The following is a 27,743-nucleotide window of genomic DNA, read 5'->3' as shown; positions in this document are numbered from 1 at the left end:
ACTATTTGAAAAAATTCCACCCCTGCTACCCACCAAATGCCTGGAGGCAGATAACAGCAGGTGATACTGCATAGAAAGGGCTGGGGCGCCAGCTGGCTTACCTTGGCACATGCCACAAGCTGGGAGGTGGAGAGGGCACACTGCGTGGCAGCGGCAATTACCCTGTTCTGTAGGACAGTATCTTCGGCCACTTGGGCAACATTCTTTGCCTTTAGTACCAACATGGCAGCTGCATTGGCAACAGCTTTGGCCAAACTCATTAAAACATCCTGAAAAAGGGGAATCAAAGACTGTTCATTTATTTCTCTCTAATCACCTTTCACAGCCTGAAAATAAACATGTTATTAAAATTCCGTTTGATCTTTTTCCTTCAGCACTTCAGAAGTTTTTTTACTTGTTTTTTAAAATGTCAACTTATCCTTAGAGGTAATTAAAAAAGAAGACTTGTATCCTAATAACTCAGTCTCTTACATCCATTAAGTAGCACAGGTTTAAATCTAAAATAGTGAATTTGAGGGAAGGGTTATTATTTTAACCACTGATTCACATTCACGCACTTATCTAACACAAAGTCTTGACCACGTCTCTTGGATGAGTGGCCGATATGGTGGATCAGGAGAAGCTGAAAACATAGCCAGATGCCACAACATCATGTGCCATAGTTATAATTCATGGCCTCCAAGTCATCATGCCCCACTGCAACTTGAAAATGTATCTTCTGGATTTCTCCTTTGCCCAAAGATCTGAGTCGTCATCAGAAATTCAGCCATAGCTCTACCTCCAGAGGGCAACATTTGATGCGCACAGACACATAGCTGGCACCAATACCTACAGCTCAAGAGCCAAGAAATGCTCTGAACATGAGTTATTCTCAGTGTTCTGCAGCCTTCCGGGTAGGAATTAAATTATGACAGAAAGCAGAAAGAGAGCCTATATAAATACACTAGCTATAAGACGGTCTGACTGAAGATGCAAGGAGCGCTGAGCCTTGAAACAGCAGTTTATGTTTCAACTCAATGACTACGCATTCTGCCTGCAGAAAGAAGAATCCTTTGAGCCTACCAGATTTGCCACCCATCTGTTTGACCTGAAGAATAACCACGGTTACAGTTAATTTACTTCTTTGCTTTTAATACTGAAAGTAGTTTATTTGACTTGGAAATGCCTTCCCAAACATACAAGCCATTTTTACTTTGAACAAACATGTCAAGGCTTTTCCCCTCAAGGAAATATGGTCAGGAGTCTTTATTAGTTCATCAGATGATAAAGACCACATTTGATTCTAAATGTAAAGGGCACCCACAGTGTCTTTACAGTGAGATATTTTATGAGAAGATACAATGGAAATAATATTCAGCCTGCACAGTTTTACACAGAACAAAGACTAGATACAATCCAGCTAAAACAGAAACCCATGAATCTATCAAGTAAGCTGATTTTAAAATGGACAAAACCTAACTGGTCTTCAAGGAGCAGGTTATTCCAGTCTTTCTTAGGTCTGTGATGTTTCCTGGCTACCCCAGGTATAATTAAAGCCCATGGTGCTGAAAGCTGAAGATTCCTTTGGGATTTGACTGGCACTTGTCTACCATACAACTTTTAGGAATTGCTCCCACTATGGCAAAGTTACAGTTCCTGGACATTTATCTCAATGCTCAGTGAAAACACAGCTTGAATGTCACAAATTAATAAAAAGATTTTTAAAAATAACTTTCCAAAGTAGGTCATGGTATTCCCTCACTTGACATGAATTCATCTTTTCAGATGGGGGCCAGGATTTGGTCACATAGAATCATGATTGTTCTAAAGGGCTTTGTTAGAATTGTTTAAAGAAATCCTGTTCCTCTTATTAATTTTGTCCAAAAAAATACAGTTAGAAAAAGAATGTGATACTACAGCTATAGCTGCTGACAAGGCCTTTGTCAAAATTTTCAACAAGACCACTATTATACAGCCAGTGTAAAATAAATCTTTGTTAACTATGGGAACATGCAGTACATTAAGAACCCAAGAAAAGCTCTGAGATATGATCTCAAGAATCAGAAAAATAGAGTAAGAAATCCAATGTCAGTTACCCATAACTGGAGGAGGTTGCAGGATCACCTTACTGGCCTGGTCTCTACCTAGAGAGCTTACACAATTGAAAACATTCAAGTCAGGCCTGTCCCTGCTAACAAAAGCTCTGTAGGACTATCACCCTGAACCTGAACCTACTTCCTCTGCACATCTGAATAGAAACAAACATTAGGAAGCAGGGTTGACATTCATACACAATGAAAATAATCTGCTAAAGCAGGGAGAGGCAGGTAAAGCTTTTAAAAAATACAAGGTTGCATGCGATGTTTTAAGGAAGAATTGTCTTTCTCCTTAACCTTCCTTGGCACTTTGGAGAAAACAATAATATTAATACTTTTGGGGAAAGTAAATGACCATGTCAAGATAATTAAGCCTAGTAAAACAACAGCTGAATCTCCTATTTACCAAGTTCCTAAATGGGTACCTTCCTACAAATAATTACCTGCCCTAATTTAAAAAGTAAAGGCCAATGCAAGAGAAGTTTAGGGATATGGAAAGGGAAATCAGGATGGGGACACAATAAACTTGGGTTTAGCAGAATATATTGATGTGCAGTTCATTCTGATTCTAGGGAACTTATGACCGGCCATCTCAGTGTAGAAATGGCTTCCAGGAATATTCCTACAGCCCATGATACGAACTCACCCTCCATTATGACATAAATGTACATCGAATGTCTTATTGCACTGCAGGATATAAGTGAATCCCATAGCCCAGTGCCACAGGCATGTGAAGAGTGAAGGAGAAACAAACACATCTATGTATGAAGGTTGAAATTTCATGTCTCACAACATACATGATCACATCTTAGTTTAACTAACACATCTTTTGCTTATAAAATTTAGAAGTTCTAGATAAAATGGCATGCGAAATTGCCACCCATGAAGCAAGAAACCTGAATGCCAGAAGAAAGCTAATCATCTTTTTGTTCTGTCTATAACATATTATAAAATCATTGTCAAATGAAGAGGTGGTCAAAACAGATGAAGTCAAAAATGCAGGAAGAAAGGTATTGAGAGGTGTCAGGTAGTTAATAAAAACATTGTGTTATTTTCTGGACTTGGTGATATTTGTGGTATGAGTTTATATAAGTTTGCAATTCTTTGTGATTTCTTCTAAGCAAATATTTCACTATATACATAATTCAAAAACATTTTAACAAGTGAAGGCCGATGAAATTCTGTAGAATCCTAAACAGTGAACTTGACACAAGATTTGGAAAAGGGCATCTTTCAGAGAACCTGGGCTAGAACAGTAACAATTTCATTAGGATATATTTATATATGACTTGCAAAATTAGAGACTTAGGAGGAGGAGTAAAGGGCACTGGCCCACCAGCACATAAGCAGCTCATGCTGGCCTGAACTCCCCCAGCAGCAGGCCTCTGCGCCTCACCCTTTGAGGGACAGGGATGGAGGCAGACGAGCAGATACCTGATGCTTTCTGAGCTGCCGTGAGGTGATACTGCACACAGTGGTGACACTTGCTCCCCAGAGGGCAAGCAGCACATGGCCCTGGTACTGAAAAAGAAGGGTCACAAAAAAGACTTCTCTGCCACGCTTGTGGTTTTGGATAAGATACAAAAAACAAACCACCTCTGAGTACAAAGGAAATTCTCTCTCTCTCTCTGTATGTGTGTTGAAGTACATAGGTTTTCATGTTTATGAGGACTCAAGAATGATGCCATTAAACCCTTCTCCTAAACAGGTAAAATAAGACTGGCCAGGCGCTGATAATCAGGGGTTAGGTGACAGATACCAGGAGTTCATGACACTATTAATATTTCCTCCCTTCTTGTGATTAAAGAATGTCCAGCATATTGGAAAAAAAAATAATAATCAGGGTCACGTGTGGTGGCTCACGCCTGTAATCCCAGCACTTTGGGAGACCGAGGCGGGCCGATCATGAGGTCAGAAGTTTGAGACCAGCCTGATCAACACAGTGAAACCCCATCTCTACTAAAAATACAAAAATTAGCCGGGCGGGGTGGCATGCGCCTGTAACCTCAGCTACTCAGGAGGTTAAGGCAGGAGAATCACTTGAACCCGGGAGAGAGAGGTTGCAGTGAGCCGAGATCATGCCACTGCCCTCTAGCCTGGGTGACAGAGTGAAACTCTAATTTAAAAAAAAAAAAAATCAGGAAAGCTACATACGTGCTTTACAGTGATGAAACATGGTGTCAGTGAAATGAGTTTTCCTATTAAAAAAAAATTTTTTTTGCTAACACAAAAAGACCTCACTCCCAACATAATACATCTCAATCGCATTCTTGACAATCTCAAAGAAAATGTAGTTAGCTTTTGAAATATTACATTCTGCCTGCTGGGGTCTAAGACCATCACTTAGACTTCTTTCCATGACTATAAGGCTGCAAATATCTTACCTGGAATCGCTCATCAGTCTCATTCTCTCCAATCTGTCTCAGAAGATCCCCACTGGCTTGTCCGATGCTGCCAGCAGCAGTCAAAACTGTCTGTCGAGGCTGTGAACAAAGAACACACCTTAATTGGAAAGAAAACGCATTTCCTCCAGTGCCATGAGACATGGAAGTACAGGAAGTAGAATCTCATAGAATTTGCTCCCTTTGTCTATCAGTGAGAATCTCAGGTGGTCTGCCGGATAGAAGACATCCTGGTGAAATCCGTGCAAGGAAACATCCGGTGTCTCACAAACCAGCAATAGGTATGTGGATTTGAAATGGCCCATTAGTGAGCCTTGTTCAGGTGTTAAGAAGGTGATGCGCATTCCGTGGAAATTAGGGTGCAAACTTATATTTCCCTTAAATGTGTGTTAATCCTGTGTGTTAAGTTCCTGGGGTTGCATCTACTCAAGTACCCTTGATGGGGAGGCCTTTATACTAAGAGCTCAACCACTCCTGAATGTGGGTGAGCTCTTAGTTGCAGAGAGAAACATACCCCATCAGGATGCAAGGAACAGCTGGGGAAGCAAGAGCCGCATGGTCCCCCAGCAGATGTAGCCATCCCATCAGAACCCCAGTGATGCGTGCCTCTGGAGCTTACCTCTCCAGAAGTAGGCTGCACAGCTTTCAGCAAGTCTGACACTGCCCCAGCGAGGGTCCTGGCAGCTCTGAGCAAGTCCTCCCCGCTGCCCACCTCATCATCCATGAGGGCGGCCAGTAGCTTCACACCCTTGGACATCTCCGTCAGGTTGGAAGAAATAGTGGTGATTGCACATCCCACAGCTGTGTAGTCAGTGTCTGCAGGGTCACCTGGGAGAGAAAAGAACCATCCCCATCGAAGGAGGGCACATGGTTCTGGTGAGAATTTCCAAAACCCCACACTGGCGGGAGTTCCTCACCCACCATCCTGCAGGAGTCAGACAGCAAGCGTCACATGAGCACAGTGAGATGGCCTGCTCCCTGTCTCCACAGTGACTGCAGAAAGGTCCTTTTGCCTGGAGGCCTCAAGCATTGAAATACTGAGTACAACCACCTTTAAAAACCCAAAGGATGTCTCAGCATCTCACAGCCTTTTCCATTAGGCCCCTGTCAGCAGCTCAGGGGGTCAACTCTGCTCCTGAAAGGCGGATACGCTGCAGGGTGAAACCGAGCAAGTTCCCAGCTCTCCCCTGAGAGCGCAAGGCTGGGAGCCACACTGTGCCAGAAGAGACCACTGCTGGACAAGATGGGTGAAGGCACACATGACAGGTCTGTTCGTTCAAAACCATTTTCCAACTGTAGGTGCCCAGAAGGGAGAAAGTAGCCTCAATAGACTTTGCAGTATGTCCAGCACACTGACAAGCCATGAGAAGATCTGAATAGGTGCTTTTTAATGAGGATGCAAGATACAGGCAAAAAGCAATAAGATGTTCCTTACCCGCTCTCCTGGGTCACTGGGAGAAAAGCGCCTAAGAATAGACTATCCTCTCATAATATGAAGTCTATTGTTTCAATCAACAGATAACTTATATTTTAAAATTAAAAAAACAGCTTTTAAACAAAACTCCAATGCAGCACAAATCTTAAGGGACTTACCCGCCGTGAGGTTAACAACCGAAGCCGTTCCGGCCGTGATAGCATCAACTTGAGAATGGATTTCGTGTTTGGATTCATCGACTTTGTTCTGAACCCATACCCTAGATGCCTGCAAAGCCAGACAACGGCACAACACAATCACAGCACAGAATTACCCAGGAGACCGGAAAAGCCCCCCCATAAAATCAGACCAGCATTTTGGCTACATTCTTCTTATGAGGCCAACGCCGACAGGGCCCTTAAGTTATCCTAAACAGTATCCTCAACAGGCCTCTTGCTCCTTCGGAGATACTCAATGCCGTGCAAATTCTCCCTGTGTCTTACATTAATTATGTTGTTTGTGTTTTTAACTTTTAAGATCTTAGGGAGAAAAATTCCACATGGCTTTATTTAGAAAAATTCAATTGAAAAAGAACGAGAAGCGAAAAATCAATGTTTCATAATAATACTGCACATTAGCACTGATAGTTGTTGCTAATTTTCACCTTGCTTTGCAGGGAGCAGGGTGAGAAGGAGGGTGTTTCAGCTCATAGGTGTTCTCTGTCAATGTAGGAAATGTCTCTTGCTTACAACATGCATCGCCTTGAAGACGACTAAAGGCCATGCTCATGTAGATGGTAAGACCTTTCCTGGTAAGATGAGGGGATGGGTCGAGACCCCTGTTCTGGATCCAGATCTACCACTAGGAGGTGATAGGACCTTGGGCAAATCATATCCAGGTCCTGTGCCTTATACTTTTTCTACCGTAGGAATTCAATGGTTTTTAAAAACCTTTCCAGCTCTTATACTTTATATGTTTATTTGAACCTATAAATAGCAAGTTCTCTATTTTCTGGTATGAACTTACCTAATAAATGATCATTTATCTTGATAATGATGACCCTGCAGTAAGGTGCTCATCTGCTTCCCAAAATATCCCAAAAATATTCATCTATGTTCAGGATGTGACTAGCACTAAAAATAATTTATTGCATTCTAAATCTTTGAAAACTGGTGAAAGAGGAATGTTAAATCTTAAATATTTTAAAACTCTACCTCCCAATTATACTGGATATGGGAATCTGCCATACATGTTTTTACTCTGGAGTTCCCCAAAGCAAAATGTTTATTGTCTTCAGGTACCTGGGAGAAATGGCACCGAGGATACCAGCAACCTCCACGCACACAAATGTGCAAATGAAAGACTCAGCATTCTGGGAGAACTTGGAGGGCAGTTATCCTGGCAGGACAAGATGAGACTACAGACTGTATCTTGGTTCTGGCCCCTGTGATGGCACCAGTCAGTCCTACAACAGTGGTTGTCAACCCTGACTGGCCATTAGAATCAGCTGGTGAGAATAAAAACCACTGATTCTCAGGCTCCACCCACAGAAACATCGATTTATTTGGTCAGAGCTGGTGCTTTGGGCTTTGTTTTTAAAGTTCCTCGGATGATTCTAACATACAAAGCAGGGTTGAGAATGACAGTGCTAGCCGGTGCTTCTCAAACTTTAATGGTCACACAAAGAAGTTGGGAACTTGGCTAAAATGCAGATTCTGTTTGAGTGGGCTGGGGAAGGCCCAAGATTCTGCACCTCTTACAAGACACTGGGAATTGCCAACACTGCTGGTCCTGGGACCACGATTTGAGCAGTGAGGAGTTGGAAGATTTTATGCAGCAGTAGCTACAGGAAGATCTCTGGGTTAATCACCCACCTTGCTGAAAAGCTCAATGGTAGTAAGCCAGTGCTTCTCAAAGCACAGTCCCCAGACACGCAGCGCTGGCATCACCGGAGATCTTGCTGGAAATGCAAAATCTCAGGCCCTACCCAAGATCCAAAACCAAAAACAAAACAAAAAAAAATGGGGGGAGAGTCCAGCAATGTGTGTTTTAATAGGCCCTTCAGATGATGCTGACATATGCTACAGTTTGAGAACCACTGGTAGCGATAAAACTAACCAACAGCTAATGCTTACTGAGCTCTTACTACGTGCTAGGGGCCATGCTAAGAACTCTACAGGTGATTAGATCATTGCAGCTTCACAACAACTCTATTTACAGATGACAAAGAGGAGGATTAGAGAAGGCAAGTAGCCCAGATTCACACAGCCAGTACTGGAGCTGGGGTTTGAACCCAGGTCGCAGGATCCTAGGGTCCAAGTTCTCTGCCCTCCCATGGTACTGCCAAAAGCCTGCAGTACTCTATGATTTTCTCCTCCTATGGGTGCAACTGAGAGACAAAGTCTCAAGATCCTGAAAAAATCATGGGTTTCCATTTCACCTAGAGATAGAAATTTACCTAGATGAATCCTGACAGAGTGCATAACACTGCTTTCTGCCAGGACAGAGACTCGGCATGAAAACCACTCAACAGTATTTACCATATCCTGGCCGAGAGGTGGCAGCGAGTCGAGCTCACTGAGGTCATCCTGGGCCTGCTGGACGGCATGCATGCTTGTGTTGATCGTCCCCATCAGGGCCTGCTGGGCTGAGGTCTGCAAAGGCAGATGAAACAAAGCTGTCATCCCACACTCCTGGGACTGACATGGCCCTTTATGCAAAACAAAGCAAAACAGAACTCTGCGCTCGAGACAAAGCAGCCCAGGCCACATCTCAACAAGCGCCTGAACTATCTCCCATTTCAACCTGGAGGCCAGAAATAGATACTGCACTATATTAATAGAACACAAAATGAAGGTGATTGCCATGGAGGGATTATAATCAGAGGTGTGTGAAGAGCTTAATTAGCTGACAAGAAGGCTCATAAGAGTCCTTGCAGGGGAACTGAGGTGATCCAGTCTTTGAGTACCGAGGACCTCCTCATGCACAGGAAACATGTGGGTGTTAAATGAGAATGCTTCCTGATAGATGCTTAAGGACTCCACCTAAATCTACGGTCAACATGCTTTTTCAGAGACAAGTGTTGCTCCTGAGCTTTCAAAAAGTTCTCGTCCAATAGCAAGAGAGTCAGTCCCAAGGCCAGCCTCAGAGGCACCGAGCCAGACAGACCAGCACAGTGGAAAGCAATCAATGACTCCCAGGGTGAAACCTCAAGATTGCTAAAAACCTGGTCTACTTCTCAGCCTTTCCTAGGTGTATCTGGACCAATCAGCTTCGTGCTGCCAGGACATGGGAGCAGGGTTCTGCCCCTGTATCAAAAGTCATGTTGAGAGCTCCCCAATTTTCCAGTCACAGAGGACACCTCCGATACCAAACAGGCAGTGATCCGAGTCATCCTATTTAAAAAATGCACAGCTGAACGAGGCATGATTCAGCCGGGAACTAGAGAGAGTTCCAACACTCAGCCCATCACCACCGCTGGTGTCCACCCTGCATGCCGGAGGCAGCAGACTAACCAGCGGGGGAGGAGCACAGGAAGCCTCACCAGTGGCGGCATGTGGCCTCGGTGCATCTGCCCAACCATGACCTGCTGCTGTGGCGAAGGCATGCTGCCAACGTTGAAGGTCTCAGGCCCGCTGGAGCCCGAGCGCATCACGGCCGGCAGCGCCACTGAGCCGTGCTCTGCCTTCCCGGTCCGGTTGAACTGCTGCTGCAAGATGGTGGACCTGCCGGGAAAAGTGGTTTGGTCACTGTAAGGACGCCACCCATGTGGAGTGCAATGAAGAGACCCCACAGATGTCACGTATGTTCCCTGCTTTATGCTGTGAAGGCCAATTTAAAGAGGCACATACAGACAGAGAAGCAGGAATGAAGAAGTGGCATCACAATACTTAGCAGAGCTCTGAGATGAATCCTTTCACGATAAGTAATGTAAATAATTACTCCCAATTTATCCACTTAATAGACTTATGATATTATGCAATTAGTTGTTATTAAGAAAACAAGGCTGGGTGCAGTATCTCACCCCTGTAATCCCAGCCCTTTGGGAGGCCAAGCGGGGAGGATTCCTTGAAGTCAGGAGTTCAAGACCAGCCTGAACATATGAGACCTCATCTCTACAAAAAATTCAAAAACTTAGCCTGGAGTGGTGGTACATGCCTACAGTCCTAGCTATTCAAGAGGATGAGGTGGGAGGATCACCTGAGCCCAGGAGCCAGAGGCTGCAGTGAGCTATGATCATGCCTCTGTACTCCAGCCTGGGCAACAGAGTAAGACTCTGTCTCAAGAAGAAAAAATGACAACAACAACACAGAGATTCCTATAATAATGATGTCCCAGGTTTTAAGTGAATGTTTTGATATGTTGATATATCATTTTTGGTAAATCATACCTGAAAGAACATTCACTAAACAAGTATCAACCTTCTGCCAGGTTCCATTCCAAGCATCAGAGATACAGATGATGTATCTGCAGCTTGAAAGGGGAAATGTGGAAATGAAGCTAGGGGAAAATCTCCCACAGCTTAGCTCCCTCCGTCAGGCCCACCACCACTGACCACAGAGGATGTTTCACTGCCTCTAGAGCCTTGACCACGTGAGGCTTTGGCACCTTCCACAAATGCTTTCAGCTAAATATTGGGAAGACTCTTAAGGTATCTAATGGAAAAATTGCATTTTTAATTTTTTTTTTTTTTTGAGACAGAGTTTCACTCTTGTCATGCAGACCGGAGCACAGTGGCGCGATTTCGGCTCACTGCAACCTCCACCTCCCGGGTTCAAGTTATTCTCCTGCCTCAGCCTCCCAAGTAGCTGGGATTACCAGCGCCTGCCACCATGCCTGGCTAATTTTTTGTATTTTTAGTAGAGACAAGGTTTCATCATATTAGCCAGGCTGGTCTCGAACTCCCGACCTCAGGTGAACCACCCGCCTCGGCCTCCCAAAGTGCTGGGAATACAGGAGTGAGCCACAGAGCTCAGCCAAAAAATTGCACTGTTTACTTTATATTGTCTTAGAATGAAGAATAAGTGCAAAGGATGCAGATCGTCTAAAGGTAAGAAGTCTGAGGGTGGTGTATGTTCCTCAGAAGCCCAGCAGACAAACCCACAGACAGCATGTGTGTGTGTTGTGAGGTAGAAGGAAGGTGGAGGTGCAGCTGCATGAAGAGACAGGGGCCTCTGTCCCAGGGCCCTCGCACCATCACAGATCACTCCCTGTTGCGCAGGGCAAGGCTCGATAGCCATGCTGGGATCCCAAGCATTAGGCATCCATGGAGAAACACTGCAGTCTAGGGGTGGGGTGGTGAGAGACTAGGGAAGGTGGGTCTGGAGGCTCCAGTGAGAAGTCAGTTGCATTCTGAGATCTCAGCCAAGGACCAACACAGGAAGAAGTGGAAGGTCTAGAGATGGGGACCATCCTGACCATTCTTTCTGCTTGCCTTGATCAGACCCCACAGTGATGCCGTGGGCAGTGGAGGAGGCTACAGTGGTACCAGGCAGGGGAAGGTCCCAGACCTCTGGGCTCAGACACTTACTGGGCTGCTCCTATGGGAAGCAAAGCACAGCAGAGTCCTCTGAAGTGAAGCAGATCACCCTGTCAGAGAGCACTAGCTCACTAATTTACATCCAATGGCCATGAATAATTCCAAGGACTTAAGGTGCTCTGCCCAAGGGTGGCAAGTACTAGAAACACATCATATCAAGTTTGGTTCTAACTTGCATACTAGTGGGGACAAATGGAAAAACACCTTCTGGGTGATTAGGAAGCAAATTGTGAGAAACTGGCAGCAAGGGTGAAAATGTTAGAGAAACTACTATAGCTAAGCAAGTTTAATGGACTGGAAGATGCTAGAACTTTCTAGCAGCATACTATGGGAAACATTGCAAGATCTGAATCTGAGTCCTGACTCTACCACATATGTATATCTCAACTAACTTTCATGAGCTTCAGTTTCCTTATCTGTGGACTGGGAATGATAGCACTTGGCCTCCCTTTTGCATAGGGAGCTGTTATTGGAATTCCAAATGAGACAGAATGTCAGATACACACACTAAAGAATAAAGAACAGTCATTACATTGCTCTATTAATATAAAAGGGATGTTTGTATAGGTTCCCCATAAAAAACATTTATTAGATGTTACTTAATTTTAATAAATCTATCTCCTCATCTACAAATGGCGCTAAATTGAGAACACTGTGAATTTAAAATAATGATTGTGAGGATGATAGTTATAATAGCAAGTGCTATGTTCCAGGCATTGTTTTATGTGCTTTATTAGTAACTACCATGGAAATAAAACCTACTTAGGTGGTAATATCATTATCCCCACTTTATAGATGAGATCATGCCAGAAGAGAATTCAGTAACTTCCCCAGGGCCACACAGTGAAACACAGACCCCAGATTTGAGCCCAGGACGAGTTTCCATGCTCTTAACCACTCGCCTGTACTACGCTACCTCACAGCACTCGAGACAAGCGTGGCATGCAGCAGTGCTTCACTATAACTCCTCCACTGGCTACACTCTCTCCTCCCACAAAAGGGGCCAGAATCAAACACAGAGGCTCATCCTCTGACCTTCTGATGGTATGATTCGATCATGAGATTTAAATCAGAAATGCGGAACAGGACTCATGAACACTTACTGCCTCAAAAGACACAGTTAAACGCCACACTTTGGTCAATGTTTCCCTAAAATCCTCAGCCTCCCTCATGAGACATTTGCCACTTCAATGCTGCTGGTCTGGGGACCATGCTTGAAGAAGATTCAACTATATCATCTGCTGTCATCTTCTCCAGGTGACAGGCTTCAGAGCAGCAGGCTCCAAGCTGGCAAGAGGAAACCTGCCTGTCTAGGGAGAAGGTGGTGCTCTAGTGCTCTTCATAATACTTACTTTTTTGGGGAAACGGACTCTTCTAACATGGTTGACTCCTCATCACCTTCTAGTCCAAATCGATCTTTACTTTGTTTCTGGAAATGCAATAAAACAAAATGCAAAAATGAAACCCAGGCCAGGCACAGTGGCTCACACCTGTAATCCAGGCACTTTGGGAGCTGAGGCGGGCGGATCACTTGAGGTCAGGAGTTCGAGACAAACCTGGTCAACATGGTGAAACTCCGTCTCTTTAAAAAAAAAAAAAAACCATAAACCAGCCTGGCATGGTGACAGGAGCTTGTAATCCCAGCTACACCAGAGGCTGAGGCAGGAGAATTGCTTGAACTCAGAGGCGGAGGTTGCAGTGGGCCGAGACTGTGCCTCTGCACTCCAGCCTGGGTGACAGAGCAAGACTCTGTCTCAAAGAAAAAAAAAAAAGAAAAGAGAGAAAAGAAAATCAGCAGGTCTTCATACAAGGACCTTTTAAAAAAACATTTTGAAGGGACACAAGTGAAAGTGTTGAAGTTTACTCAAAATTCTTTATACTGGATATTTAGTAAGTGATGGATGAACAAAAGCATAATAATAAGAGAAATATATTATTTAATATATAGTTAAATGTCATGTATTTATTGCACAGACTTTAATTTTACATAGTAAAAAATCAAGATGCACATATTAACATTCTATTAAAACTTGTTTTTTTAATGGGCTGTATCTTGAAACCTTAAGAAATCTGTTTTTCTGTATACTACTATGGCATATAACCCCGTCACATTTGTTTAAAAAAAAACCAAAGACATGAAAACTGCAAAGATCATTTTTAGCCCCTCAATCCAAGTTTCCACAGAGGCTGAAAAGCACAGTACAGCTACGTGGAAAGGAAGATGCTGAGGGGTGCCAGGCTCATTCATTAGCTAAGTGACATGCTATTGTTCACTGCCTGGTAGTAAATGATACAAATTTATGCTACAGAAAAATCAGGAATTCTCATAGGATCTTGAGGTCAAAGATCTCATACTTAATTAGTGATTAAAGATGAAATTAGTAAATCAAGTTTTATTGTTTTGTGTTTTCTTTGAGACAGAGTCTTGCTCTGTCAACCAGGCTGGAGTACAGTGGCGTGATCTCAGCTCACTGCAACTTCCGCCTCCTGGGTTCAAGCGATTCTCCTGCCTCTGCCTCCCAAGTAACTGGGATTACAGGCACTCATGCCTGGCTAATTTTTTTTGTATTTTTAGTAGAGACGGGGTTTTACCATGTTGGCCAGACTGGTCTCTAACACCTGACCTCAGGTGATCTTCCCGCCTCGGCCTCCCAAAGTGTTGGATCACAGGCATGAGTCACTGTGCCTGGCCTCGAGTATTTTTTAAAAGGGCTTTTTTTTTTCAAGGTACCCACACCATCGAAACCGAGCCTTTTAATAAAGCGGTCTTGCTTTTCCAATTTGCATCAATACAAAATACCTTTTTCAGGATGATGTCAATGTAGCCTGCAATCAGCTGCGATATCTGCTCTCCCTCGGTGGTTTGTACTGAATAGTAGCTTTCCTGATACTCCCCAAAATCCTGAAAAGACAGCATTGGAGGAAATACAGCTAAATCAGATATATCAGCATTTTAAAGGCTAGGAGGTCCAGCTCTAGAACAATATGACATAGACTTCATTTCCCCTGCTCCTTCTCTCTAAATACAAACGAATACCCTAAAATTTATTGAACAATATTCAACAATGGTAAAAGAGCTCTCAAAACTGAAAAGATGAACTGGTTGGGGGCCTCAGAACATGTAAAACCACAATGTGGTTCAGTTCTTGGGTTTTCTTTCCTATCCCATATACCCGCAAGACTAAGAGCTGTAGAGGCCTGAACATTGGAACCTCCAACAGGCAGTTCCTGAAAAGCATGCTTTTAGTCAAAGAACCAGGAGAAGGGGAGCCCAACAGAGACTAATTTGGGGAAGTAGTCAGGAGCTCCAACTCCAGCTTAACAACCTGGGCTGACATTCACCGGAAGCTGCAGAGCAGTGAAACCTCAGACCCTCTCAGGCCCTTTTCCACAACCCAGGCAGGTGGATGGTCTGATCCTTTTGCTGCAGCAGGCACAGTAAAGCCCTGTGTCTCCCTGCCCTCCAGCCAGTGGCTTAAAGAGACTCAGACCCAGTGCCTTCTGGTTCCTGCAATGAAGGTCACCCAGCAATAGCAGGTAGCCCAGGGAAGTGTCTTCTGCCTTGATCAACAGAACCAACAGGGTTTGAGCAGGAACCTTAGTGTCAAAAGAAAAAATCAGCCCAGAATGGCACTGAAAGGGCTCAGAGAATAAAATTGTCATTGCAACTTAAGCCCACAAAAGTAGGCCAGAACACTACACACTGAACCTGAACAAAGTGGCCACCTGCTAACATAGAATATTTCAGTAAGATCAAAAGTCTCCTGATAGGCTGGGCACAGTGGCTCATACCTGTGATCCCACCACTTTGGGAGGTTGAGGCGAGAGGATCACTTGGGCCCAGGAGTTCAAGACCAGCTTGGGCAACATGGTGAGACTTCACCCCTATAAATTTTTTTTTCTTTTTTTAATTAGCCAGGCATAGTGGCATGAGCCTGCAGTTTCAGCTCAAGAGGCTGAGGGAGGAGGATCGCTTGAGACCAAGAGGTGAGCTATGATCACACCACTACACTCCAGCTTGGGCGACAGAGTGAGAGACTGTCTTTAAAAAAAAAAAAAAAAAGTCTCCTAATAACCAAGATGTCTAGGATGTTTTTTAAAAAATAAATATTCATATCAAGAGCCAGGACAACCACAATATGAATGATAGACAATCAACTCATGCCAATACTGAAATAAATCAGATATTGGAATTCTAAGGATTTTAAAGCAACCATCATAAAAATGCTTCACAATAAACTGCAAATTCTCTTGCAGCAAATTTTAAAGAATAAAAAGTTCCAACAAAGAAACAGAAGTCATAAAAAGGAACCAAATGGAAAGTATAAAAGAAGAACTGAAAAAGGCAATAACCAAAATTTTACAACTCACAGGTTAAGACTCAATAGTAGTGTGGAGCTAATAAAAAATAAAATCAGTAAACCTGAAAACAGATCAACAGCATTTAGTCAATCTGAACAACATAGAGAAAATAAACTAAAAAACAGAGCTTCAGGGATCTACAGGACAGTAACAAAAGATCTAACAATAATATCATCAGAATAACAGGAGAGGACAATGTTGGATAAAAATAAAGCATTTGAAGAAATAATGACTGAAAACTCCCCCAAATCATGAAAACTTAAACCCACAAATTCAAGAAGCTGAGTGAACTCCAAACAGAAGAAATCTTAAGAAGCCCATACCAAGAATTTTGAAAACCAGAGATAAAAATATCTTAAAAACAGCCACAGAAAAATGCCATATTACCTACAAATTGACACTAACTTGAATGACAGCAAATTTCTCATTAGAAATCATGGAGGTAAGAAAGAAGTGGCATGACATGTTTCAGATGCTAAAAGAAAGGAACTGTCAATCCCAAATGCTGTACCTGGCAAATTATCCTTCATGAATGAAGGGGAAATAATAACGTTCTCAGAGGAAGAAAACACTATGAGAATTTGTTGCTAGCAGATGTACCCTTAACAAATAGCTAAAGGAAGTTCTCCAAACACAAAATGATAACAGAAGGAGGCTGGGAACTTCAGAAAGGCAAGAAGAACAATGGGGTAGATAAAAATAAAGGGAAATGTAATAGACTGTTCTTCACTTCATGAGTTTCTTTCATCACATTTTCTGTTCAAAGCGGAAGCTGTAACACCATCTTATGTGGTTATAGACAAAATAACCATCTTACATGTATGCAGAAAAAATATTTAAATAATTATACTCAAAAAGTGTGGGGAGGGCCGGGCGTGGTGGCTCAAGCCTGTAATCCCAGCACTTTGGGAGGCCGAGATGGGTGGATCACGAGGTCAGGAGATCGAGACCATCCTGGCTAACACGGTGAAGCCCCGTCTCTACTAAAAAAAATACAAAAAACTAGCCAGGCGAGGTGGCGGGCGCCTGTAGTCCCAGCTACTCGGGAGGCTGAGGCAGGAGAATGGCGTGAACCCGGGAGGCGGAGCTTGCAGTGAGCTGAGATCCGGCCACTGCACTCCAGCCTGGGCGACAGAGCCAGACTCCGTCTCAAAAAAAAAAAAAAAAAGTGTGGGGAGTGGGTAGGTAAAAAGACCTAAATGGAAGTAAGGTTTCTACACTTCACTTAAAGGGGAAAAGCCAGTACCAGTAGGCTATGTTTAATTTTATATGCACATGGTAATATCTAGAATAACCAATGAGATATGCTCAAAATGTAACACACACACTAAGTGATATGCTCAAAATGTAACATACAAAGCAAACTGAAACTCTAAAAAGTGTCCAAGTAACCCACAGAAAAGGCAAAAAAAAAAAAAAAAGAGAGAGAGAGAGAGAGAAGCAAAGGGGACAAACAGAAAAACTACAAAATGATAGACTTGGGTCCTAATATATCAATAATTAGCTTAAATGTAGTGTAAATATACCAATTAAAAGAGATAGAATGGATTAAAAAAATACATAACCCAACTAATTATGCTCTCTACAAGAAATTCATTTCAAATATAACAATATATGCAGGTTGAAAATAAAACGACGGAAAAAGATATATCATGCCCACATTAGTTTTATAAAAAGCATTGGTGGCTGTGTTAACATTAGATACAGTAGACTTCAGAGCAAAACAAAAATTACTAACAGAAAAGAACATTACATAATGATAAAACAACTTCTCCATTAAGATGTAGGATTAAATGTACAGGCACCAAACAACAAAGCTTCAAATTACATGAAACAAAAACTGAGAGCTGAAAGAAAAAGTAGAAAAATCCACAATTATTGTTAAGAACCCCACTCTCGGCAACTGAGAAAACTGCCAGACAGAAAATTAACAAAGATATTCATTCAAAAGACTGGAACACCACCATCAACTAATAGGGATCTAACTGGTATTTACAGAGCCCACTTCACATGATAACAGCAGAATATATGTTCTTTTTGAGTACTCATAGAACACTCACCAAAAATGATATCCTGGGATATAAAAACAAACCTTAAAATTTCAAAAGGACTGAAATCATACAGAGTATGCTCTCTGACCATAATGGAATCAAACTAAAAAATCAATAGTAGAAAGACAGCAGAAAAACCTCCAAACACTTGGAAATTAAATAAAGGCTAGGAATAGGAAGGAAAAAAATCACTACATATAATGAACTTATACGCATTATGCATTATATGCGTTATGCATTATGCAACGTTAGGCTTTAATCAAAATACTGATGTGCTCTCTTTTGCCTGAGGTAGTTAATGAGGTTATCATAACTATTTATTTTTTTTTTTTTTTTTTTTTGAGGCGGAGTCTCGCTCTGTCACCCAGGCTGGAGTGCAGTGGTGTGATCTCGGCTCACTGCTAGCTCTGCCTCCTGGGTTCGTGCCATTCTTCTGCCTCAGCCTCCTGAGTAGCTGGGACTACAGGCGCCCGCCACCACGCTCAGCTAATTTTTTGTATTTTTAGTAGAGATGGGGTTTCTCATCCTGTGTTAGCCAGGATGGTCTCGATCTCCTGACCTCATGATCTGCCCGCCTCGGCCTCCCACAGTGCGGGGATTATAGGCGTGAGCCACCGCGCCTGGCCAAATTTTTGTTTGCAATAAATACTTGGATCTAGTTTAAAAAGACCAATAGTATTAAAAGATGTAAAACAAAACACAGTTGTTCCCTGTCCTACACATTCTCATATTCACTTTCTACCACATACTCCTCCAAAGGTAACCACTTTCAACTGTTTCGGCGGTTTCTTCTAGTATTTCTAAATAATATATTTATATTGATTTCTTGATTTTTCTAATTTAGAAATTATCCATGACTTCCTGCAATGCAAGGTTAGGACACAGCTAAGTAGGAACATTCATCTTTTGAGGGCCATACAGGCACAGCTGTTACAGCTACAGGAGGATAGAAGGTATGTTTTCTGATGATTCCTTCTAATTGGCAGGAACCTAACAATCTATAGTCAAATTAGATAACTAATGACTTCTTCTATGGTCCCTTCTTTACATAGTTTTTTTTTTTTTTTTTTTTGATGTCCTATTATGATATCTTGCATAGATAAGAGGTGATATTTCAAGCATTCACTAGAGACTTCAGGAGTCTTAAGAAATTGACAAATTCTAGCACTTTTTGATTTTTCTTATTGTACAACTTGCCCTACCAACTACCTGTCCTATTGTGTTTCACAAGTAAATGCGGCTATAGTTAAGGCATAGAGTTATTACGCTGCTAACAACAAATATTGAAATCAAGAGGAAGAATTCAGAGGTCTGAAGACCTGAAACAAACATATTCTCACTACTTTCCATAAATTTTACACTAAGCATCTTATCATCTTCATCTTATTCAATCCTAGCAGCTCTGTAGGCATGACTATCACCATTTTATAGCTGAAGAAATTAAGGCTCAGAGAGGAAAGGTAACTTGAACAAGGTCACAGAGCTGGGAAATGACAAACTGGATTTCTTTTTTTTTTTTTTTGAGACGGAGTCTCACGCTGTTGCCCAGGCTGGAGTGCAGTGGCGCGATCTCGGCTCACTGCAAGCTCCGCCTCCCGGGTTCCCGTCATTCTCCTGCCTCAGCCTCCTGAGTAGCTGGGACTACAGGCGCCCGCCCACCGCGCCCGGCTATTTTTTTTGTATTTTTAGTAGAGACGGGGTTTCACTGTGGTCTCCATCTCCTGACCTTGTGATCCGCCCGCCTCGGCCTCCCAAAGTGCTGGGATTACAGGCTTGAGCCACCGCGCCCGGCCGACAAACTGGATTTCTATAATAATACTATCCTAAAGTCCACGTTATTTCCACTGTGTACTATGCTGTCTTTCTAGGCAGGCTGAGAAAACATCCTCAGCAAGATAATCACAACGCTTAGGAAAATATAAAATAGAGAGGGGGCCTTTGTGTGTCAGAGCACTAAAAGTTTCCTTTCAGTATATGCTAGGGATGTCATCAGGAACACAGAACTGAGAATCATCTGGGTGAGTGGCTTTTTCTAGATAATGAACTAGAGGCTGACTTATGCAGAGTGCAGAGAAGGAGCGGTGCTTGAAGAAACCCAGGCTTGCTGACCTCTCTTTTACTTCTGGACCCATCCCCTTCCCTGCCCATGGGCTTGCACCTTCTTCCTCACTCCATGCTGGCTCTCCAAGGCCAGAGAAACCCAATGGGCAACAATCTGGTCTTTCTCCTGTTCCCACAATATCACCCGAGGCCACGCTAGTGCTCTTCTTGCCCTCTGCCAGTCCCTACCAGTGTGAAGCTCTTGGGTGAGGCTGCCCAGCGCTTGACGGTGGTGAGGGGCCACTCCTGCAGCACCTCCTTGGTCTTTTCATCCACGCGCATCACCGAGTCTTTGGTGATCCCCAGCAGGCGAGGCACCAGCTTGTTCTTGCCTTTCATCTTTTCCTGAAACAGGAGATACCAAGAGTCAGTGCTCTTCCTCTGAATACATCTGACTTTGCCAAGGAATCAGTGACTTTTCAACGTTTTACCTGCATACACTGTGTTTCAAAACAGGCAGGGCTATAGGAAAACCAAGGTTTTGAGGCTAGGTGAATAACTCATTAAACTAAAGGTATGGGAACTCAAACAAAGACATGAGAAGTATGGAAAGAGCCACAAGAGCATGCCTCCTGTTCAGGAGGGCAGCTTGCTCCAAAAACAGACTATGTCAGAAAGATGGGATAGAACTGAAAAGACATCCAGAGAAAAAGAAGCAAAGGTGAATTCCAGGTACTATCACTTCCAGTGGCCAACTCAGTGAGTAACAAAAGAGGATTAATCTGAGATTTAAAATTAGCTTAACTAAAACTCTGTCGAAGTAGAATCTTCTCATTATGAGGAGACACAGCTTCCTGCCCTTTTTTAAATCTCTGAAATATATTTCTGTTTGGATTCTTTGTTTTGGAATTTTGTATATCTACTGATTCTTAAAACTTATTGTATAACTAGTTTTAATAATGTTTTAAGACATAGTAATGTCTATTAAAATAATAGACCCTTAGCTCACACTCATACCAAAACAAATTAAAGAGAGATTAATAATTTAGGAAGAAAATCCAAGTGAGTATTTTTGTGATCCTTGGGTGAGAAATGATTTCCTAAGAAAAACACCAACATAACAAGCCATAAAGGAAATGATTAATAGGCTTAACTCAAAATATACATACTTTTGATAGATCGGGGGGAGGGGAGCAGAAGCTAAAAAAAACCTCATAAAAAATGAAAAAGACTGGGCAATAAATATTTACAATGAATGTAATGGCAATAGACTTCATATACTGTCTATGTGATGTGTTCATATATCAACAAAATAGCTGCTGAAGAATATGAACAGAAAATGTTTTTAAAATAACACAAGCAAATAAGTTTTCACTTAAAATAGCTGAGGTTTTTTAATTAAAATTAATACTCAGATTTGAGGAACATGTGAAGGGGGTCAGTAGTGATGAAAGCTTAAGACAGCAAAGCCTTCATGAGAGAAAATGTGTCAATATCTATCCAAACCCTTAAAAAGTCCCTACTTTTGACACAGCTAGCTTTTAGGAACTTAGTCTAAAAAAATAAAGTTATAAATGTGTGTAAAGATTATGCCACATGAAGCTCAACCACAGTACATCATAGTGAAAAGCTAGAAACCACCCAAATTTTCAGACAACATTGGGCCCATTCAGGGTGGTATGGCTGTAGATGAAACAATCCAAATTTTCAATAACACGGGACTTAATACATAAATTATGATATATCCAGATAACAGATTACCCTACATGATTAAAAATCATACTGTAGAAAAACAATTGGTTTTATGGAAGTAAATTATTCATAATATATTATTAAAAAACAGAATATAGGGCCTAATCTTAGGGGAAATAAAAATTTAAAAATAGGCATATGTCCATTACATGAAAAAAAATGGCACTGAACGTCTCATGTGTTTTGTATTATTTTTTTCATGCTTTTCCTTATTTCCAATATTTCATTTAATGCATGTATATTTTTAGGGTTGTCAGGAAAACCTTTTCAAGTTATATTTGCTGAAATCTAGCAACATCTCAACTGCTATTCTCAGGGGCATAGACACATACATTCACACAAAGGATCCATTTGTGGATGTGTCTACACACACCCAACACAGGGTAATGGCATTTAAAACACAGTTGGAGCATACTAGATACTTAGTAAGCATCATCTGTTCATCTTCAGAGCATCTCCAAAACACTGGTGTCATCACTTTTCACTTTGTAAGTGAAGAGACCAAGGCCAACAGTGGTGAGTGGTAAAGCCATAGTTTGAACACAGATTTGAGTAGCTCAAAAATATCCAAAAGCTGACTGTCTACTGTAGTTGACTGTCTTCCGGTAGAAGCAAAAAGAGAAAAGGCCAAATCCCCCCCAACCCCAACCGCCCTCACCATGGGCATTTGGTAACCCTCAGATGGTGACAGTCACCGCACACCCCCAGCTTCCTCAGGGAGGACACCATTGTGTGAGGAATCTACCTGGGTCTCAGAGGAGGGGAATATTCCTCCCTGAACCTTAAGTCTTAAACACTGAGAAGGGTCAGATTTTTTTCAAAGAGAGGACAGTTCCACAAGGGTGAGATCAGTGCAGGGCAGACAATGTCAGTTAATCTACTTTGGCTTCAGGAGCCACACAGAGTTTTAGGTTGAGAGGCTCTAGGCAGCTAATTTAGTAGCACGGGGTTGGCACAAACCCAGCTTCTGGGACCCAGGAAGAGGACTGGAGATAAAATATGGTTTGCAGCTGCTGCCTTCATTCTTTCCCATCTGCACTGCTCCCCAGTGAGGGATTCTGGGGTGCGGGAACACAGAATCGTGACGGATTGCCCTAATTCTTGTCAAGATCATTCCAGATTGGGAGAGGAAGCCACAGTGAACAAACAAGTTACAGTGGACTTTCTAGCAGCAGGTCACAACTGAGGAAAAGGGGCTGAGGGAACTCAAAAAATACTGGAACTGTCAACAGAGACCACCATCAAGGGATAAAATTACTTCAGCACCTACACACAAAATACAGAGCAGCTGGAGAAAGGTAAAGTCGCAAATGGCTGAGATCTGTGATCATGATGCAAGGTCTTCCCCGGTGCAGAGACCTGCCTTAGAGCCTCAGTGACAGGGATGTGAGGGGAGGGCCACAGGGTAATAAAGCTTCCTCTTTCCTTCCTATGCCTCAAATATCAATAACCCCCACACCACTCCTTTCCAACCTTCAACTACACAGACCAGCTTCCTTTTATCTCCAGTACACAAAGCAGGCTAAAGCAGGCACCAGTGAAAACCCATCTATCTTATATACCAACACACACACAGAGTTGTAGCTGTGATTTCTGCCAGCCATCTAGAAGCTTCTCTCTCAAGGTGGTCCTGATTAGATTGTTTTTGTTTTGAAAACGTCTGCAGCGTGTATAACTCAGAGGCAGGTGAAAGCAGGCATTCTACCGAGGAGAAGCAATGAACTTCTCGTTAATGAACCCAAGCCCTCCTCTTTCAAACGTATTTCAGCTGCTACTCCGGGTGTAGCCCTGGCAGCCAGCTGTGATCAAGCCTGCTGTCTGCAGACTCTTCTCACAGGTGCAGAGATTGCCTGATTCTGACATCACCTCTGCTTCACATCTGAGATCCAGAACTAGATGGAGGAATGCAACTGGACTGAGCTTCTGGCTCCCGGTCCTTCATTTCAATATGGCCCAAGCCCATAGGGTCCTCCCCATGATCCAGCTGAGCTCACTAGAGTTCTAGATTGGCTTGGCCAAAGGGCTGGTTTGCGTGTTTTGTTCTGTCTTCAGTATATTTCTTTATTTTAGGGGGATGGGGAAAAACGGCTGCTCAAGAGCAAACCTGTAGACCCTGTTTATTAGCCATTTCTCTCCCTACAAGTGACTGCCAATCTATTTTGACTAAACTTGGGATTCTGAGATGCTCTGAACGCCCTGTCTGGTGTTTTTACAGTTTAGGGGAGAAGAGGGTCTGTTCCCCCAGGTAATCTAAAACCTCAAGGCTCTGGCTATGTCTGCAAAAAATTTTCAAAGGCAAATTTAGAAGTGAGAAGAGTTACCCAGTGATTTTCTGGAATGAAACAAGATTTTATGCCAGTCATGGGAAATGCCTTACTGTTGCTTGTGGGGTTTTGGTGTAGCAGATCATGATGAAACGCAAAAGAAGTCAACGCAACAAGGAAGAATGTAGACATTTAAAGCTCCCATTTATGGAGATTTATATGAGGCAGTCCCCTTTTCTGTATTAACTTATTTAAACCTCATAAAAAGTCATAATTTTATGGGTGAACAAACTGAAGCAAGAGATGGAAGGTAAGGTAACTTATCCAAGGTCAAATTACTAAGTGGCAAAGCCAGGATCCAAACTGAAGTCCTTCTTTTCCAAAGCATATTTCCTAGCCACTGAAAATACTGCTGCCTAATGCTATTCCGTGTGAATTCATTATATGGCTCGCAGACATGCTCTGTATGGAGGTGGGTAAACTATGCCCATTGCTAAATCCAGCTTATGTTTTATGGCCCAAGAGCTAAGAATGAATTTTCTATTTTTAAATTTTAAACAAATCAAGAGGAATATTTTGTGCGACAAAGATTACATAAAATTCAAATTTCAGAGTCCAAAAATAAAGCTTTGTAGAAACATAACCATGCCATTCATTTACATTTTGCCTATGGCTGCTTTCATACTACAGGGGCAAAGTTGAGGAGCATGATTGGCAAAGCCTGAAATGTTTACTAGCTGGCCCCTAGGGCCAGGGATTTGGGAAATATGGGAAGAGTTCAGTGTCTGGGATAATCTGATATTTATTAGGCCAGGTACAGTGGCTCATGCCTGCAATCCCAACACTTTGGGAAACTGAGGTGGGAGGATCACTTGAGGCCAAGAGCTCAAGACCAGCCTAGGCAACATAAGGAGATCCGTCTCTAAGAAAAAATAAAAATAGGCCGGGCGCGGTGGCTCACGCCTGTAATCCCAGCAGTTTGGGAGGCTGAGGCGGGCGGATCACAAGGTCAGGAGATCGAGACCACGGTGAAACCCCGTCTCTACTAAAAATACAAAAAAATTAGCCGGGCGCAGTGGCGGGCGCCTGTAGTCCCAGCTACTCAGGAGGCTGAGGCAGGAGAATGGCGTAAACCCAGGAGGCGGAGCTTGCAGTGAGCCGAGATCGCGCCACTGCACTCCAGCCTGGGCGACAGAGCGAGACTCTGTCTCAAAAAACAAAAACAAAAACAAAAACAAAAAAAAAAGAGAGAAAAAATAAAAATAAATTAGCTGGGTGTGGTGGCACGTGCCTATAGTTTCAGTTACTCAAGAGGCTGCAGTGAGCCATGATCATGCCACTACATTCCAGACTGGGTGATAAGAGTGAGATCTAGTCTCTAAAAAACTAATAAATAAAATTAAATTAATCAATATCCTTATTTTCCAGTCACCACACTTGTTTACATACATTAGCTCGCTTACTCATCATTAGAGCTCTATAAGGAATTATTCCTATTTTTCAGATGAAGAAACAGAGATTTAGAGTTTAGGTACTTTCCCTAAGGTCATATAAGTTTCTACTATTTCTCACACAGGTGTAAATTACCATCCTGGATTCTAGGCCAATCGTCCCAACTCCAACATGCAAGCATGCTCTATTACAACGACACAAAGTTTAATACTGATTTTTAGGACAAAATGTTCATAGACATAGAAGAAAATATGATGTAAGCAGCTCTAAGCACATGAAACCAGTCCTTTCAAAACATCTATGACTGATTTCAAGGCTGTGTGGTTTGAGTAAGTGTGTTCAATATCATTATTAATTATAATTTCATTTACTTATTTAGAGTTTCTAATAGAAGCCTATAAAAGTAGTGAATGGGAAAGTGGAATTACTAACTTTTAATTTACTTCCTAAATTATGCTTTCATTAGCATAATTCCTTCACAATTTAATGCAATGTTCAGTTTGGGGCATGAGAAATCTGTTACTGATGTCTTTTAAAAAATTTATTGCCCCAGTTAGTACAGCCTCTATGGAAAACAGTATGGAGATTCCTTAAAAGCTAAAAGTAGATCTACCATTTGATCCACTACTGCTACCAGGTATCTACCCAAAGGAAAAGAAGACATTATATGAAAAACACACTTACACATGTATGTTTATAGCAGCACAATTCACAACTGCAAAGATGTGGACTCAACCTAAGTGACCATCAACTAATGAGTGGATAGAGAAAATGTGGCATATATACACCATGGAATACTACTCAGCCATGAAAAAGAACAAAATAATGTCTTTTGCAACAACTTGGATGGAGCTGGACGCTATTATTCTAAGTAAGTAACACAGGAGTGGAAAACCAAAAACCATATGCTGTCACCTGTAAGTGGGAGTTAAGCTATGAGTACACAGACGCATATAGATGAACTTTAGAGACTCAGAAGGGAAAGGGTGGGAGCGGGGCTACAGACAAAAAAGTACACATTAGGTATAATGTACACTACTTGGGTGACGGGAGCCACTGCTATATAATTCACCCATGTAACAAAAAACCACTTACACCCCAAAAGTGACTGAAAAAAAAAAGTATACCTTAGGTATACAATTTTTTCTTTCTGGTGCTATTCTGCATGTGATCTCTTTTTATCATATACTCTAAATGGTTTTGCGAATTTTTACATACATACTCTAAGGGCTTATTTCATATGGTTGACATATGCCTTATCAATTTCCTTGGCCAATTTAATCAATTTAACAATAAACCTGAAAATTAAAATGATTGTGTACATATTGTTAAAACATGTACAGGATCCATAAGCTGAAAATTACAAAATGTTGAAAGCAATCAAGGAGGCTCTCTATATCATGTTTATGGGTTAAAAGATTTAACACAGTAAAAATGTCAATTATCTCCAAATTGATCTATAAATTTAATGCAATTACTATCAAAATCACAGCAAGCCTTTTTGTAGACATAGATAAGTTTGTTGGAAAGTATATATGAAAAGGAAAAAACCTAAAATGGCTAAAACGATTTTGAAAAAAAAGAAAAAAGTTAAGGGAATTTATCTGATGTTAGGGCTTACTTATAGCTAAAGTTGATCACGACAGTGTGATTAGCACAGGGATACATATTTGAACGAGAACAAAACAGAGAACCCAGAAATAGACCCATATAGATGTGCTGAACTAAATTTTGACAAAGATGCAAAAGCAACTCAATGGAGGAAGAATAGCACTTTCAACAAATGGTGCTGGAGTAAGTTGATAATGGTGGAGGTTACACAAATCTATAAATATGACAAAATTGCATGGAACTAAACACACACAAGTGCATGTAATGCTGGAGAACTCTGAATAAGGTCTGTGGATTGTACTAATGTCATTCTCCTGGCTGTGTTACTGTACCGTTGTTAGCATTGGAGGAAACCTGATGAAGGGCACATATGACCTTTCTGTATTACTGTTATTTTTAAAACCACAGTCAGTTTTAGAATATTTTTAACACATCAAAAAGAACCCTGCACCCTTTAGCCATCATTCCCCTCTCTCCCTCACCACACTCTTAAGCAGCCACTAACCTTCTTTCTGTCTCTATAGATTTGCCTCTTCTGGGCACTTCACATAGAGGGAATCATATAGTATGTGGTCTTTTGTGACTGGCTTCTTTCACTGAGCATAACATTTACAAAGTTGATCCATGTTGTAGCATATATCGGTACTTCATTCCTTTTTATGGCTGAATGATATTGCATTGTATGGATACAACATAAATTGTCTACCCATTCATCAGCTGATGCTTTGTGTTGTTTCTTACTTTGGGCTAACACTGCTGTGAACACCTATGTGTAAGTTTT

The 27,743-nt window shown here is 42.0% G+C and overlaps 1 protein-coding gene across 7 annotated transcripts in view; it reads right to left on the bottom strand.

The window, feature by feature from the left end:
- Positions 1 to 27,743, bottom strand: part of TLN2 (talin 2) — a 456,511-nt gene that overhangs the window by 137,431 nt on the left and 291,337 nt on the right. For all 7 annotated transcript variants that reach the window (XM_050797236.1, XM_050797240.1, XM_050797238.1 and 4 more), the window contains 9 exons: positions 20,133 to 20,288; positions 14,231 to 14,332; positions 12,783 to 12,859; positions 9,436 to 9,616; positions 8,432 to 8,545; positions 6,071 to 6,179; positions 5,097 to 5,305; positions 4,460 to 4,558; positions 102 to 269 (listed from right to left, as the gene is read on the bottom strand). In XM_050797236.1, coding sequence (XP_050653193.1) covers positions 102 to 269; positions 4,460 to 4,558; positions 5,097 to 5,305; positions 6,071 to 6,179; positions 8,432 to 8,545; positions 9,436 to 9,616; positions 12,783 to 12,859; positions 14,231 to 14,332; positions 20,133 to 20,288 — 1,215 coding nt within the window. The remainder of the gene's footprint in view (positions 1 to 101; positions 270 to 4,459; positions 4,559 to 5,096; positions 5,306 to 6,070; positions 6,180 to 8,431; positions 8,546 to 9,435; positions 9,617 to 12,782; positions 12,860 to 14,230; positions 14,333 to 20,132; positions 20,289 to 27,743) is intronic.

Source organism: Macaca thibetana, chromosome 7, assembly GCF_024542745.1.
Source record: "Macaca thibetana thibetana isolate TM-01 chromosome 7, ASM2454274v1, whole genome shotgun sequence".
Taxonomy (NCBI): Eukaryota; Metazoa; Chordata; class Mammalia; order Primates; family Cercopithecidae; genus Macaca; species Macaca thibetana.
The sequence above is the reverse complement of the archived record's forward strand: the minus strand, read 5'-3'. Positions and strand labels throughout refer to the sequence as shown.